The sequence below is a fragment of the Balaenoptera acutorostrata genome, chromosome 13 (assembly GCF_949987535.1).
Source record: "Balaenoptera acutorostrata chromosome 13, mBalAcu1.1, whole genome shotgun sequence".
Lineage (NCBI taxonomy): Eukaryota > Metazoa > Chordata > Mammalia > Artiodactyla > Balaenopteridae > Balaenoptera > Balaenoptera acutorostrata.
Window position 1 is genome coordinate 82040381 of NC_080076.1, and position 15103 is coordinate 82055483.

At 45.2% G+C, this 15103-nt stretch overlaps 1 protein-coding gene across 1 annotated transcript in view; it reads right to left on the reverse strand.

Annotated features, from left to right (window-relative positions):
- KSR2 (kinase suppressor of ras 2) overlaps positions 1–12366 on the reverse strand; it is a 394653-nt gene extending 382287 nt beyond the window's left edge. The window contains exon 1 of the mRNA XM_007189467.1: positions 12187–12366. Coding sequence (XP_007189529.1) covers positions 12187–12366 — 180 coding nt within the window. The remainder of the gene's footprint in view (positions 1–12186) is intronic.
- Positions 12367–15103: the final 2737 nt, after the last annotated feature.

Consider the following 15103-nt stretch of genomic DNA (forward strand, 5'->3'; position numbering starts at 1 on the left):
TTTACCTCAACTTTTAAAAACCTAAAAAAAGAAACGCTGGGGTGGCTATATTAATATCAAAGAAAATAGTTTTCAGAGCAAGGAAAATTACCAAGGATAAATAGTAACTTTACATAATGATGAAGGGTGAAGTCACCAAGAAAACAACCATCCCAAATGCATATACACTTAACAAAACAGTTCAAGATACATGAAAGCAAAGAGTGATGGAACTACAAGGAGAAATGGACAACACTCCCCTCTGTGTAATCAATAAAACTTGAGAGAAAATCAGCAAGGATACAGAGGACTTAACACTATCAACCAACTGGATCTAATTGACATTTATACAACACTGCACCCATCAACTGCAGAATTCACATTCTTTTCAAGTATACCTGCTACATTCACCAAGAGAGAATATGGTCTAAGTGATAAAATAAACCTTAAACATTTTAAAAGAATTAAAATAATATAAAATGTGTTCACTGATATATTTGAATTAAACTGTTAGTCAAAGATAACAGGAAATATCCCCAATACTTGGAAATTAAATGACATCAAATATCATTTAATTTGATGAATATATGCATCAAAGAAAAAGCCTCAAAAGAAATTATAAAATACTGTGAGCTAAAGGGAAATGAAAATATAATATATCAAAATTTGTGGGATGCAGTTAAAGTAATCCTTCAAGGGAAATTTACAACAACAAATACTTATATTAGAAAAGGAGAAAGGTCTCAAATCAACAATCTAAGCATCTGCCTCAAGAAAATAGAAAAAAGAGGAGCAAAATAAACCCAGAGCAAGCAGGAGAAAGGAAATAATAAGAAGAACAAAAATTAGTAAAAGTTAAAACAGAAAAATAGAGAAAATAAATGAAGCTAAAAATTAGTTCTCTGAAAATATGGCTAAAATTGATAAACCTCTAGCCAGACTAACACAGAATAAAAGAGAAAGAATATACATTACCAACATCAGGAATGAAAGAGGTGACACTACTAAACACCCCACAGACACAAAAGGATAATAAGGGAATACTACGAGCAACTCTCCGTATGTAAATTGAACAATTTAGATAAAATGTACCAATTCCTTGAAAGCCACAAAGTCCTAAAATTCACCCAATAATAAATTAAAGAAATTGAAGTTGTAGTTTAAAACCTTCTGCAAAAAATTAAATTAAAATAAATCTCTAGTCCAGATAGTTTCACTGGGGAATTCTACCAGAATTTAAAGATGAAATAACACCAATTCTACACAGTCTCTTCCAGAAAACAGAAGTAGAGGAAACAATTCCTCGTTAAATAAAACTCGTAAAATAAAACTCATTTTATAAGGCCAGTATTACCCTGATACTTAAACTAAACAAAGATGGTATGAAAAAGGAAACCACAGACAATACCCCTCATGAACAAAGACACAAAAATCCTCAACAAAATTGTAACAAATCAAATCCAGCAACATATTAAAATAATAGTATAGCAACATATTAAAAGGATAATATTGCTTTTTGGGTTTATCACAAAGCACTGTTTCTCCCAGTCAGATAAGCATAAAAATATAAAAAGTGGCATCTAACCTTGCTCTACCTCCTACCTAATAAAAATGAAGCCCCTGGATGCCCCACTTGATGGGTTCTTTTTTATACTTGTCTATTCGCCTCATTGCTCAAGTGCATGCCACCCAACCCTGCCCAAGGCACCATCCCAGTGCCTTTGTGGATGGGCACAAAGAGACACATTCATGACTATTTCTGATGGGCATGATACTCTGGGTAGGATTGGCGCACAGGCAAAGTGAAATTTATCATCACCAGAGACCCCAGAATCCAAAATTCTATAAGAATGGAACTCATACAGGACAAAGCAGGGAGACAGTGGCCGCAAAATTTGGGTTGGAGACTTGTCAGGAATCTGTGGCCATGGCTATCTCTTGTCTCTACTTGGTAGGTTCCAGATCTAAATGCAAACTCTACTTGAGACTTTCGTCAGCCAAAGGAAGGACTGGCCTTATTCGCTCTCCTCCAAAGAGTAGAACCAAAGGATAAAAGACATCAGAGTGTAGATCCAAGTCAACAGAAGGAGGATAATTCTAACCTTTATAACTCACCCATATCAAAAGGCTGACTTATGAAAGGACTTGAATAGACATTCCTCCAAAGGGGATATACAAATGGCCAATCAGCACATGAAAAGATGCCTACCGTCATTAGTCATTAGGGAAATGTGAATCAAAACCACAATGAGATACCACTTCATACCCACTGGGATGGCTATAGTCAAAAAACCAGGAAATAGTAGGTATTGCCAAGGATGTAGAGAAACTGGAAACCTTGTGCATTGCTGGTGGAAATATAAAACGGTGTAGCCACTGTGGAAAACAGTATGAAGGTTTCTCAAAAAATTAAGTATAGAATTACCATATGACCCAGCAATTCCACTCCTAGATACATAACCCCAAAGAATTCAAAGCAAGGAATCAAACAGATACTTGTACAATAATGTTCATAGCAGCATTATTCACAGTAGTCAAAAGATGAAAACAACTCAAGTGTCTATCAACACAGGATGGATAAACAAAACATGGTCTATCAATACAATGGAATATTATGCAGCCATAAAAAGGAATGAAACACTGATACATGCTATAACATCGATGAACCTCAGAAACGTTATGCTACATGAAAGAAGCCAGACAAAAGACACATAGTGTACGATTCAACTTACATGAGGTAGTACCTAGAATAGTCAGATTCACAGAGACAGAAAATAGAATAGAGGTAACCATGTGGCTGGGGGCAGGGGGAGATATTGTTTAATGGGTACAGAATTTCTATTTGGGGTGATGAAAAAGTTCTGCAGGTGAATAGTGATGATGGTTGCACAACACCGTGAATGTCCTTAATGCCACTGAACTGTTCATTTAAAAATAGTTAAAATGGTAAATTTCACGTTATACATATTTTACCACAATAAAAAAAAAATGCATTTTGTAAAAGGTTGCTTTGTGAAGTAGTGCTTGCCCCAAATCACAAAGCCAAAGCTGGACACTGGGCAGGAGGGGGGCCTACACAACTTCTTAGGGTTCTCTGAAGCACTGGGATATCACAGCTTCTGACTTTTCTCTTTACCGCACAAGCTTGAGACAAGTTCAGGAGTTGTAAGGCCCAACCCCATAACTGGCATTTTGTTATCCAGCTTGGAGTTTATGACGAGCAAATGGTTTAAAGACTAAAGCCTGCTAGGCACTGATGGGAAGTGAGTCATCTGTGAGCAATTCGAAGATGCAGACCTGGTATGAGAATCTTGTTCGCTTATGTCACCTGCAGCCCAGCAGGTGTGCCATTATCCATAGAAGGCCTCCAAGGGCTTCGCCTTCTCGCGTCTTGCTGTCTTCTCCCTGCTTCTCACACACTGGGGGCTCAGTTAACAACGACCGAATAAATGAACTGGCACCTCCCTGGGTGGCCGAAACACCCCATCCACCGCTCAGGGCTGAAGCACCCTAACCTCCCTATGACAAGCTACAGAGAGTATGATCATCAAAACCGCCAAAGCTAACAATTATTAAGCATTTGCTATGTGCCGGGCGCTTTGCCCGGCTTTTTAATGCATGATTCCATTGAATCACCGTAACAACCCCATGTAAAACACTGTCCCAATTTTATAAGCAAGGAAACTGAGGCTCAGGAAGGAGAGCTCATTTGCCCAGGGTTACTTAGCTAGTAGATCCTGAATTCAGACTGGGATCCAAGCAGTCTTACTGTGTAGCCCACACCCTCCCAACTACTTGGCTCTACTGCTTCGAGCACCCACCCAAATTTCCAGGGACTCAATTATGTTATTATTTCTGAGTCTTCATCTCATTTTTTCCCTGGTCCAGGGAAATCGAAGGCATCCATCTTTGGAACGCATCCACAGCTCTAATCGATGGCTGCCTAGAAACTCCAGGGGGCCCATGCTTTCAGTCTTTATCAAGAACAAGATTTCCATTACGGCAAAACACAGAAATCACCTCGATGCTCAAGAGCTGCGCTGACCAAGTGAAATATACAGTGAGCTGCCTGTGTCATTTAAAATGTTCTAATAGCCTCAGGGAAAAAATAAGATACAGGTGAAATCAATTTTAACATAGTTTATTTAACCCAATATATCTAAAATAGCATCATTTCAACATGTTGTCAATGTAAAAGAATACCAATGAGATATTTTGCATTCTATTCTTCATTCTAAGAGTTTGGGATCTGGCGGGTATTTTATAATAATAGCACAGTTCAATTAGAGCTCGCCACATTTCAACTGATTAATAGTCAATGTGGCAAGTGGCTGGCATACTGGACCTCTCAGGTCTAAAATGCCTCCCTCTCGGGACTTCCCTGGCTGGTGGTCCAGTGGGTAAGACTCCACACTCCCAATGCAGGGGGCCCGGGTTTGATCCCTGGTCGGGGAAATAGATCCCACATGCATGCCGCAACTAAGACCCGGCACAGCCAAAAATAAATAAATAAGCCTTTTTTTAAAATAATAATAAAAAATAAATAAAATGTCTCCCTCTCTTTTTCTCATCTTTCCTTGTCTCTGTATATGCCCTACTTTGTCTCCATCAGTTCTGTATTTCTCTTCAATCATCATCTGGCACGGTCACCAATGAGAGCACATGAGTGACAGTATTCCATCGTTAGGATTCTCATTAATCCCACAGCTCTCACCTCTGATCACATTGCCCTTATCACCTATGCTTCCTCCTTCGCCTCTATTTGCTCTCATCTTTGCTTTCTTTTCTTCCAGGCCAGGCCACCTCTGGGGACTCCGGGGAGGAGCAGTCAACCTCCAACCTCTTCCTGGATCCGTGGCTGCCTGAATTTGCAGTTTGGGTCACATCAGTGACTCTAAACCTCAGTCCACTGGCTTGTAAAACAGGAACAACTACAGTTACGGTCACTCCCCACTGGAGAGACATTCCAAGGGTCATAGAAACCCTGCCCAAGAAAATCACGCTATGCTCTGCCTTTTCTCCCACTGTTGTCCCTTTTCCCTCCCCACCCTTCAGCTTCTCCATCCTCCCTCCCAGCTGCCATGTCCCCCTCGGCTTCCTCAGCTTCGGAACACCTTCCACTCCCCAGCTCCAGAGCAGCGAGGGGGAAGGGAGGTCCCAAAAGGTGGAGCCCGGCGAGGGGGGTGGAGAGAGGAGCCCAGAAAATGACCCGTCCTCAGGGAGAGGAGGAAGAGCCCTCAGTGTCCTGCCAATTGGAAGAAGGATAAGAGCTCCCTAGTAGAACCCACCCTAAAACCCCAGAGGGGGTAGAGAACCCTTCAGAAATAACTCTTGCCGCTGACTCAGAAGTTTGAGACCACGTTCCACCCGTGTCTCTGTGAGAACGAGGCAGAGGCTGGGTCACCGCAGGCTGGGTGCTGTGCATGGAAAACCATGTGCTGCTCTCACCAACGCAGGTTCCCAGGTCCTTCCCAAGTGCAAACAGGAAAGACGAGATTTGGGCCTAAGACAACTGCCTCCTAAACCCAGAGCTCTTAGTCATCAAAGCACAGGCAACCAAAAAATAAAACAAAACATAAATCAAGACTGAGGATAGGGAAAAATGGGCCCTTTCCCACACTGTGGGTGAAAGGTAATTTGGCAAAACCTATCAAAAGTCCGGAAACTTTGCATATCCTTGGATCCAGCAATATTCCACTTCTAGGAATCGAAGACAAGGATTACTACAAGCCACTAGGATGTCTACTACAGTATTATTTATAATAATGGAACATGATAAATATACACATCTGACAGAATTAAATAAGTTAGATAAATTATGCAACGGCCATGTAGCACTATGCAGCCATTAAAAATACTATTTAATAAGATGAAAAGATGTTCCTGACATGTTAAGTGAACCTCATATCTCTAGCCTTCCTCAAATCTCCAGGCTCACATACCCAACTGTTTACTTCACAAACGTAGATGTCTAAACAGGACTTCATTGTCAAGCCCAACCTAATCCACCCCCGGTCTTCACACTTCAAATAATGACACCGCCATTCACTTAGTTCTTCGGCCAAACACGTAGGAATAATCATTGGTTCTTTATTTTCCTCCACCCCCGACATCCGATTCATGCGCATCCCCCATGCACTTGACCGTCTGAGACCAGCCACTTGCTCCATCTCCCCACCATCACTCAAGTCAAAAGCACTCATTCCTGGCTTTGACTCCCATACTAACCTCCCAATTTGTCTCCGTGCTCCCATTCTTATCCCCTATAGTCTACTTTCCCTGCAGCAATCAAAAGGAGCTTTTAAATAAGTCAGTCCCCCACCCTTTGCATAGTTAGAACAAAGTGCAAGTATCTCAGCCAAGCCCTCTCTGACTGGGGTCCTGCGTCTGCCTCCCACTTGTGCCCCTCATCCCTTCCCCGCTCACCCTGCGCCAAACACAGTTGTCTCCTTGCTGTTCTCAAAACATGTAGAACGTAGTCCCACCCAAGAACTTTGCACCTGCTGTTCCCTCTGACTTGCGCATTCCCCAGATATTTCATGGCTTGCTTCCTCAAGTCAGTAAAACCTCCCCAAGGGGGCCTTTGCTGATCATCCCATGCCCCTTCCTCTCTTTCCCATGCTCTTTTGGTTTGATTGTGGATTTTTTCCATAGCTGTGATTCAGTTATATTAGATTGTTCACTGGCCCCCAATGAACCACACCTGCTGGAATCCATACCCTTGGATACTAAGTCCCACATTGATGATGGGCTCAACCACATAATTTGCTTTGGCCAGTGGGACATTAGCAAAAGTTACAGAAGCAGAGGCTTAAGACAGGCTATGAATTGGAGCTTGCCTTCTTGGAACACTGCTGCTGCCACCATGTAAGAAATCTGGACACTGTAAATAAACTGTAGTTCAATGAAAGAAAGAAAGAAACAGAGAGAGAAAGAGAGAGAAAGAAAGGAAGGAAGGAAGGAAGGAAGGAAGGAAGGAAGGAAGGAAGGAAGGAAGGAAGGAAGAAGGAAAGAAAGAGAAAGAAAGAAAGAGGGGAGGGAGGGAGGAAGAAAGAGAGAGAAAGGAAGGAAGGAAGGGAGAGAGGGAGAGAGAGAGGAAGGAAGGAAGGGAGAAAAGAAAGAAAGAAAGAAAGGAAGGAAGAAAGAAAGAAAGAAAGAAATCTGGGCTGTCCTGCTGGAGAGGCTATGTGGAAGAGAGCTGAGGTGCCTGAGCCAATCACCAGCCGACCACCAGCCACATGAATAGGGCCATCTTGGACCATTCAGCCTCAGTGGAGCTGCCAGATGACCACAACTACTGGTCTGCAAGACCAGCCGAAGAACTGCCCAGCCAAGCCCAACCCACAGCATCACTGAAAATAATGCGTTATTCTCTGAGGTTTCCCAAACTTAATTAAGTCTAGGTATGGTCTCTCAAACCATAATCTGTAATTGAGATGGAACAGATAAAGAACAAATAATTGATATGTGATGGCTAGAACACCCTTGCTATATAGGAGATTCTGTTACTCAGCCATCCCCCAACCCAATCCTGATATTTACCTCCACTTGTAATTTAACCGAAATAGAACCCAACTCAGTACCAGCTTCACGTGGCCAGTGCCCACCAGCCCTAGTGCCACTCATTCACCTTTCAGATGGCCTCTGTGCCTCCAGGTTCATTTCTCACCCTATAAATCAGGGATCAGCAAACTACAGGCCACAGGCCAAGTCTGACCCACCACCTGTTTTTTTCAGGCCTGAATCCTAAGAATAGTTTTTACATTTTTAAATGTCAAAAAAAAATTAGAAGGAAAATACTATTTCGTGACACGTGAAAATTGTATCAAATTCGAATTTCAGGGACCCTAAATGAAGTTTTATTAGAAAACGTTTATTTCTGGGTTGTCCGTGGCTGCTTCAGGCTACAACAGCAGAGCTGAGTGGTTGTGATGGAAACCACATGGCCCACAAAGCCTCAACGATTTACTATCTGTCCCGTTACAGAAAAAGTTTGCTGGTCCCTGCTGCAGGCTGCCATCAGACTAACCTTTAAACAACTTTTTAACTGTACTCACTCCAAAACCTTTGAAGATTTCTATCTCCCCTCTCAAAGGGATGAAACTTTGTTTGTCTGACTTCCCGATACTAAGTTACACTCCAGGAGTTTGTAACCTGAATTCGTTTCCTATGACACTCTACCAGGTACTCTTCATTCTGGGCCAGCCGGTCTGTAAGCTGCCCCTTGAAGGCAGGAGAATGCCTCCATCCGGTTTTTTGTTCTGGCCCAGAGAGCTCCCCCAACCCGCTGCAATTTAAACCCTCCCCATATCTCACTCCACTCAGGGTCCCCAGCTCCCCAATCAAGGGTGCTTCCCTAACCACTTCGTCACATGTTTCCCTGGGTGCATTCTATGGAACATCAAGCCCAAGAGATGTCTCTGGAAAAAGGAAACACCGCAGACGCTACCCTCTCTTGGAGTCACAATGTACAAATACAGCACATTAAAGGCTCTGAGAAGTCCTGCAGTCAAGATACCTATCTCTTTTGCTTACCTCAACCTTTCCCAAATGTGTTAACCATGGGATTTATTTTGTCTTCAGAATACTTGTTGACCACCAGCATCTAGTACAGTGCCAGGATTTCAGTATTTGTTGAAAGAATGATAATGCTAGGGTTCTATAGAACTAGGGTTCCACAGAACATACTTTGGAAATGCTGCTCAAGATCCTTCTCTCCCTCCAGTCTGAGCTGTTCCCTTCCGTGTCATCTACTCTACACCATGTAATGCTAATCATCACCATCAAAGAAGCTATCATTTATTTAGCACCTGCAGGCACTGGGCTACAGATAGCGTTAGACCCTTGAAAATCTCACCTCTTTTCATCCTTACCACCACCTCTGAGGTAGGTAATGTTATTCCTTCACTGCCATTTTGCCAAAAATGAAACCATGGGTCAGAAAATTTAAATCACTAGGCCAAGATAAAGTAAGTAGGAAAGCTATAATGCCAAACTACATCGGTCTAACTCCAAAACTCATGACCTTTCTTCTCTGCCAGAGGAACTCCTGGTAACATACTGTGGCCAGCGCTGCTGGCTGGCCCCCCAATGTCCCTTCATGCCTTCTTCCAGGCTAGCACAACCCTGATTTTGTATGGAGTAGCAACAGGTCAACCCAGGAAACAGACTGCAACTATCTAGACCAGTCATGATGGCATCCCCACTGCCTTGCAGCTCGGACAAGCGACCTGACCCAGTTGTGGCAAAGAAGACATAATGAAACATCACCTTAGGGGTAGGAAGGAGGAGGTGTCCTGTGGAAGCCAAACAAAGACATGAAGCCTTTATTCCTTCCTATTCACCTGGTCCCCCTCTTCCCTACCTTGAACGTGGGTGTAATGGCTAAAGCTTCAGGGGCCATCTTGTGGCCATAAGGAAGAGGCCATGAGAATTCACAAAGACATCAGCCCCAATGTTATTAACTCACTGAGCCAACTCAAGCAGCTACATACCTCCAGACTTCTTGCTACTTGAGAAAAATAAACCATTAATTGCTTAACCACGCTGGGTGGATTTTCCATTTCACGCAGCTGAACACATTCCTAACGGACCCACGTGCTGTCTCCCATATTACTGTTTGGACTTTATCATTATCTCACATACACATGATTAGCCTTGTCTCCCTCGTCATGAAAGTACGCTTCTTGGAGACTAAGTCCATGTCAGATGTTTTTTGTTTCCACAGGGGTATAGGCAAGGTTTTCAGGGATGGTCTGTTCAATTTACTACTTTCTTTAGTGTTTGTGAGCAGGGAGATGTCATCATCTAACAGCTGAAATATGGCCTCTATCTCCTATTAGATTAGTCTTTCTCAAAGTGTCAATATGAAAACATGCATCACAAACACCTGGACTGTTTACTAAATGCAGATACCTAGGCGCCCTCCAATCCCAACTGAATTAGAATCTCTAGGATTAGAGGCTGAAAATCTGCATTTTTAATAAGCTCCCTCAGGTGGTTCTGATATATAAAATTTGACAACTGCTGGGATTTAAAAACAACAACAACTGTGGATCCAAAACCTATGTGAGGTTTGGCAGGACTTGGCTGGACCCTAAGGCATCAGCCCCTCCTCAGAGGCCCCACCCTAGCCCTAGAGACCTAGAAAGCCTAAACTGGCATAACTGCTCAAGATCCTTTCTTGGGCAATATGGATAAAGTCGTGGGCACACTCTGTGGCATACTGGGATTAGGAAACTAACAACAGATGCATTCCCAGTAACTGTCACTTCCCACCATACCAATGCCCACATCCCCCAGTTTAAAAAGAAAACCACTATGCAGAAAAGAAGCAATGGAATCCGTGGCCCACTGCAACAATCACCATGATCCAGGGGGCTCTCAGAGGATGGAGCATGTTGAAAAGAGGAAAAGAAAACTGGAGAAACTTACATAGTAATACACAAACTAGCATTTGGGACTCCTGACTCAGAGGAACAGAAGAGACCTCCGGTGGCCCTTTTGGGTTATTTATTTACAGCATGCAATTCTGAACAGGATCTTCTCTTGGGCACTGCTCAGACAGAGACAGAAGGCTGGGCCAGGGCATCCCACACTTTTTCTTCCATCAGCGGAGTCCTAGCCTACACGGTTCTCCAAAGCTCCGAGAAAGAAAATACCTGTGCCTCCCCACAGAATTCCCACGCCTCTGCTACCCCTTGATACTTACGTTATTTCATTTCTGACGATCATTTTCCCAGATGACAGGTGCACACAGAGATGCATTCTAGGGGAGCAAACAGTATACTCAATACACACACACACACACACACACACACACACACACACACACACAAACACACAAACTCCACTTTCAAACTGGTGACCTTCCTGCCTGCTGATATGCGGCCAAATTTAAAACCACGGAGGAAAAAGGAAGACTTGAAAGTGAACCAGAGATAGGTGCTCATCCAGACTAGAATGGGGGCACAAGGGCTAAAAGATTCAGTAGGGATTAAAGAGTTCAGGCCTTGGAAACACACGGGCTGGAAACTAGTGGCCATCCCAGCTCTGCACACGTCCGCCCCACCACAGGGAGAACCACTTTCCTTTGCTCCCAGCCCCATGGCCACCACCCTCAGCAAGTGCCAGCTAATGGGAGTTCCCAAATTTAATCAAGCCATGCGTAGCACGGGGCCGGTTGGAGGGAGGGATGTGAGTCGAACCCTAGAGATGTTTCGAACAACGTGGATGCTCAATGATTACGTGGACGCCAGGCATTTTCTAAAGCTCTTGAAACCTTCTTCCTTTGACCAGATGGCCTTCGGAAGAAATAATTTCTGCCATCTTCTTTCTGAGTAACTTTGCATCCACCCCCCCCCCCACGAAATTGCTTCAAACTCCCCCTCAAGTTCTGTTGGAGAGAATGTTACACACGCCAAAGATAACTCCTCCTCCCGACCCCTTTTTTCACGGTCCCACCAAGATTTCAGAGTATTTTCCCACACAACCTGTGTGTGCTGATCCAGGGTTGTTTTGGGGTTTTGGGGGGGTTTTGGGGGTTTTTTTTGTTTTGTTTTTAACACGTTTCAGGCCTGCAACAGCTCCCTGCATCAAAATGATTTGATTGGAAATGGGTAGCTCAATGGGGAATTCTTTTTCATGCATCTTGCCTCCTGACATGTATATTACTGAAAACAAACAAGTAAACAAACAAACCAAATCCAAGGAGCAAAAGGGGGGCTGGGAAGGAGGCCGAAAAAGAAGAGGTCTATCTTTACAGGCAGCCCCATTCTGCGAGCAAAAAGCACCTTTTGACCACCTGCAGAATGCGCAAGGTCACGTGGGTTCTCTGCAGCGCCTTAATGTCTTACCCAGCACACAAGCAAGCCCCCGTGGCATATAAACAAATTCACAAGCGGAAAAAAGGGAGAACTCACTCCTCAAAGAGGAAGCGAATGATAACCACAGCCGCAAGAATAATAATAAAGAATAACAGTTACTACTACTCCTCCCACCACCCAGCCAAGCGCCGACGACAGCAGTACAGTAAAGGGACACCCAGTGCAGGCTTTGCAAGATAAATCACAGGAGACCAAATCGTGCCCACCTTGCTACCCTCCCACCGCCCCCCCACCCCCAACAAACAGAATCAAGGGAAAGGGGATGGTGGGGGAGAAGGGGGAGGGAAGGAAGGATGGCTTTCTTTCCATAGGCAACACCTACCTCCAGGGTCCGGATTTCTTTTTGTGTGAGGTCGTTGGAAGTAGCACATTTGGTCCTAAGCCCTTCCAGGTTGGAGATGCTCAGGTCTATCATGTTTTGGACCAACTCGCACTGCTGTAAGGCTTTTTGCAAACTCAGAGGCTGCTGCTCCTCGCTTTTCGTCATGTTTTCCTCATCCATCGCTTGCTCTGCAAGCCCCCTTCCCCTCCTCCTCCTCCCAGAGAGAAAAAAGGGGGGTGTGGGGGGAGTAGAGGTAGTCTGCCCCCTACGCCTCTCCAACCACTGCGACTTCTCAACAATGTCTCATGAAGAAGAAACCCAACATCTCACACAGGGTTGAGGGGGTGGGGGTGGGAGGAGGGGACAAGAGCCAAAATTTATTATTTTATTTTGGGGTATCAAGCAGACTTCATGAGAACGTCTCCTCTCTCTGAGTCTCTGGTCCCTGAAAAGGAGAGATGCTGCTTCTCAGAAGCAAACCAGGTGATGTGATGCTGTCTGTACACTTAGGGAGGAGGAGGAGGAAAAAGAGGAGGGGGGGGGGAGGGAGAGGAGGAGGAGGAGGAGGAGGAGAAGGAAAACAGCGCTCACTCTTTACACACCGGCTCCGTGAAGGACAAAATTATATATTTTTGGCTGGCTGGCTTTTATGTCAAAAAAAATCTGGTTTGCCCCCCTCCCAGTTGCAGTGACACGGCATTGTCCACCGTTTGTGGTGCTTTAGCGCGTTCTCAAGATGCTGTCTGCATTGCTCCCGCGGCTGCGGCGGCGACTGCGGCTGGTTGCTGGCTCGTCGTCGCGCTGCTGCTGCTGCCGCCGCCGGGCTCCGGGGGTGACGGCTGCTGCATTCGCTCCTGCCTCGCTCCACTCCGACATCTTGCCTGTCAATCAAGGTGGGGGGGGGGGAGCAAGGGAGCGCCGGCGAGGGATGGAGAGCAAGGGACCTGCAGGGGAGCGGGTTGGTGGAGAGGCGCGGTGCGCGCATCCGCCCCCGCCGGGCCCCGGCCCCGGCTCGCCAGGGACCCGCCGAAGGAGGCGGAGAAGGAGCGCGCAGGCTCGCGCACCTGGCCGGGAAAAGGGACGACTCCCGGCGGCGGCAGGGGGAGCGGGGGGCGGGATTTCTAGGCGATGCGGAGCTCGCGTGGCAAAGTGAAATTACTACCGGGCGGGCGTGCGAGCGAGCAGTCGGCGGGCGGGGGGCGCGGGGGAAGCGCGCACGGCGGGCCGAGGCTGCTCCCGGGGGCGGTGGAGATGGCAGGGACTGTGCTACAGCGCGGAGGCTGGGCCGAGGGGGCGGGGAGAGGGATTTAGTGGCCGGGCGGGGGTGGGGGCCACTACTACGGCACCGCTCTCGCGAGACGAGGCCGGAGCGCGGCTCAGCAGGTGCACTCCCGCAGGGAGCAGGTGTGCGTCCAACTTTAAACCCCGTAGTGCATGCTGGAGAAACGTCAGCGTGAACCTGGGCACGTCCTCTCTGGCTTTCTAGCTGTGTGTGTGTGTGTGTGTGTGTGTGTGTGTGTGCGTGCGCGCGCTCCTGCCTTTTTGCTTGTCGTCTCTTGCTACTGGGGGAAAATGAAACAAACCTGGTGATCTCCCATGAGCTGTAGGAAGCTGCCTCCCAGAACTGTCACCCCGGCCTGCAGTTGCCCTGAGGGGTGGCTTTACATTTGGAGAGTGAAAGGGGTTTTGCTTCAATCTGATTGTTACCATGTCCTACATGTCCTGCATGGTCTGATCCCAGCCTACCTAACCCCCCTTATATCAGCAAACTACGGTCCCAGAGTTAAGAATGGATTTTACGCTACAAACAACTGCTGGAGAAGGTGTGGAGAAAAGGGAGACTCCTGCACTGTTGGTGGGCATGTAAATTGGTGCGGCCGCTGTGGAGAACAGCATGGAGGTTGCTGAAAGAGCTAAAAATAGAGCTACCATATGATCCAGCAATCCCACTCCTGGGCATATATCCGGAGAAAACCATAATTCGAAAAGACATATGCACCCCAATGTTCACTGCAGCACTGTTTGCAATAGCCAGGACATGGAAGCAACCTAAATGCCCATCGACAGAGGAATGGATAAAGAAGATGTGGTACATGTATACATGGAGTATTACTCAGCCATGAAAAAACGAAATAGTGCCATTTGCAGCAACATGGATGGACCTAGAGATTGTCATACTGAGTGAAGGAAGTCAGACAAAGACAAAGATCATATGATATCACTTACATGTGGAATCTAAAAAAATGGTACAAATGAACTTATTTACAAAACAGAAATAGAGTCACAGATGTAGAAAACAAACTTATGGTTACCAAAGGGGAAAGGGAGGGAAGAGAAAAATTGGAATATTGGAGTTGACATATACACACTACTATATGTAAAACAGATAACTAATAAGGACCTACTGTATAGCACAGGGAACTCTACTCAGTATTCTAAAATGACCTATATGGGCAAAGAATCTAAAAAAGTGCACACATGTATATGTATAACTGATTCACTTTGCCGTACAGTAGAAACTGTCACAACATTGTAAATCAACTATACGCCAATAAAAATTTAAAAAAAAGAAAAGAATGGATTTTACGTTTTTAAATGGTTGGGGAAAAAATCTAAAGGATATTTTGTGATGTGAAAATTAACAAGGAATTCTAATTTCAGTGTTCATAAATAAAGTTTTACTGGGACACTACCACCCATTTATTTATTATGTGTCTGTACCTTTGCATTATAGCAGCAGAATTTAGTTGCAGCGGACACTGTATGACTTGGAACAGCTAAAATATTTACTATCTAGCCCTTTACAGAAAAGTTTGTTATCCCCAGGTTAAATCGCCAAACACAGTCTTGCCTCAGAGGTCTTTGTACTCTATGTCCCCTCTGCCCAGGTCAAATTTCCCCCTAATCCTCTCCTGGT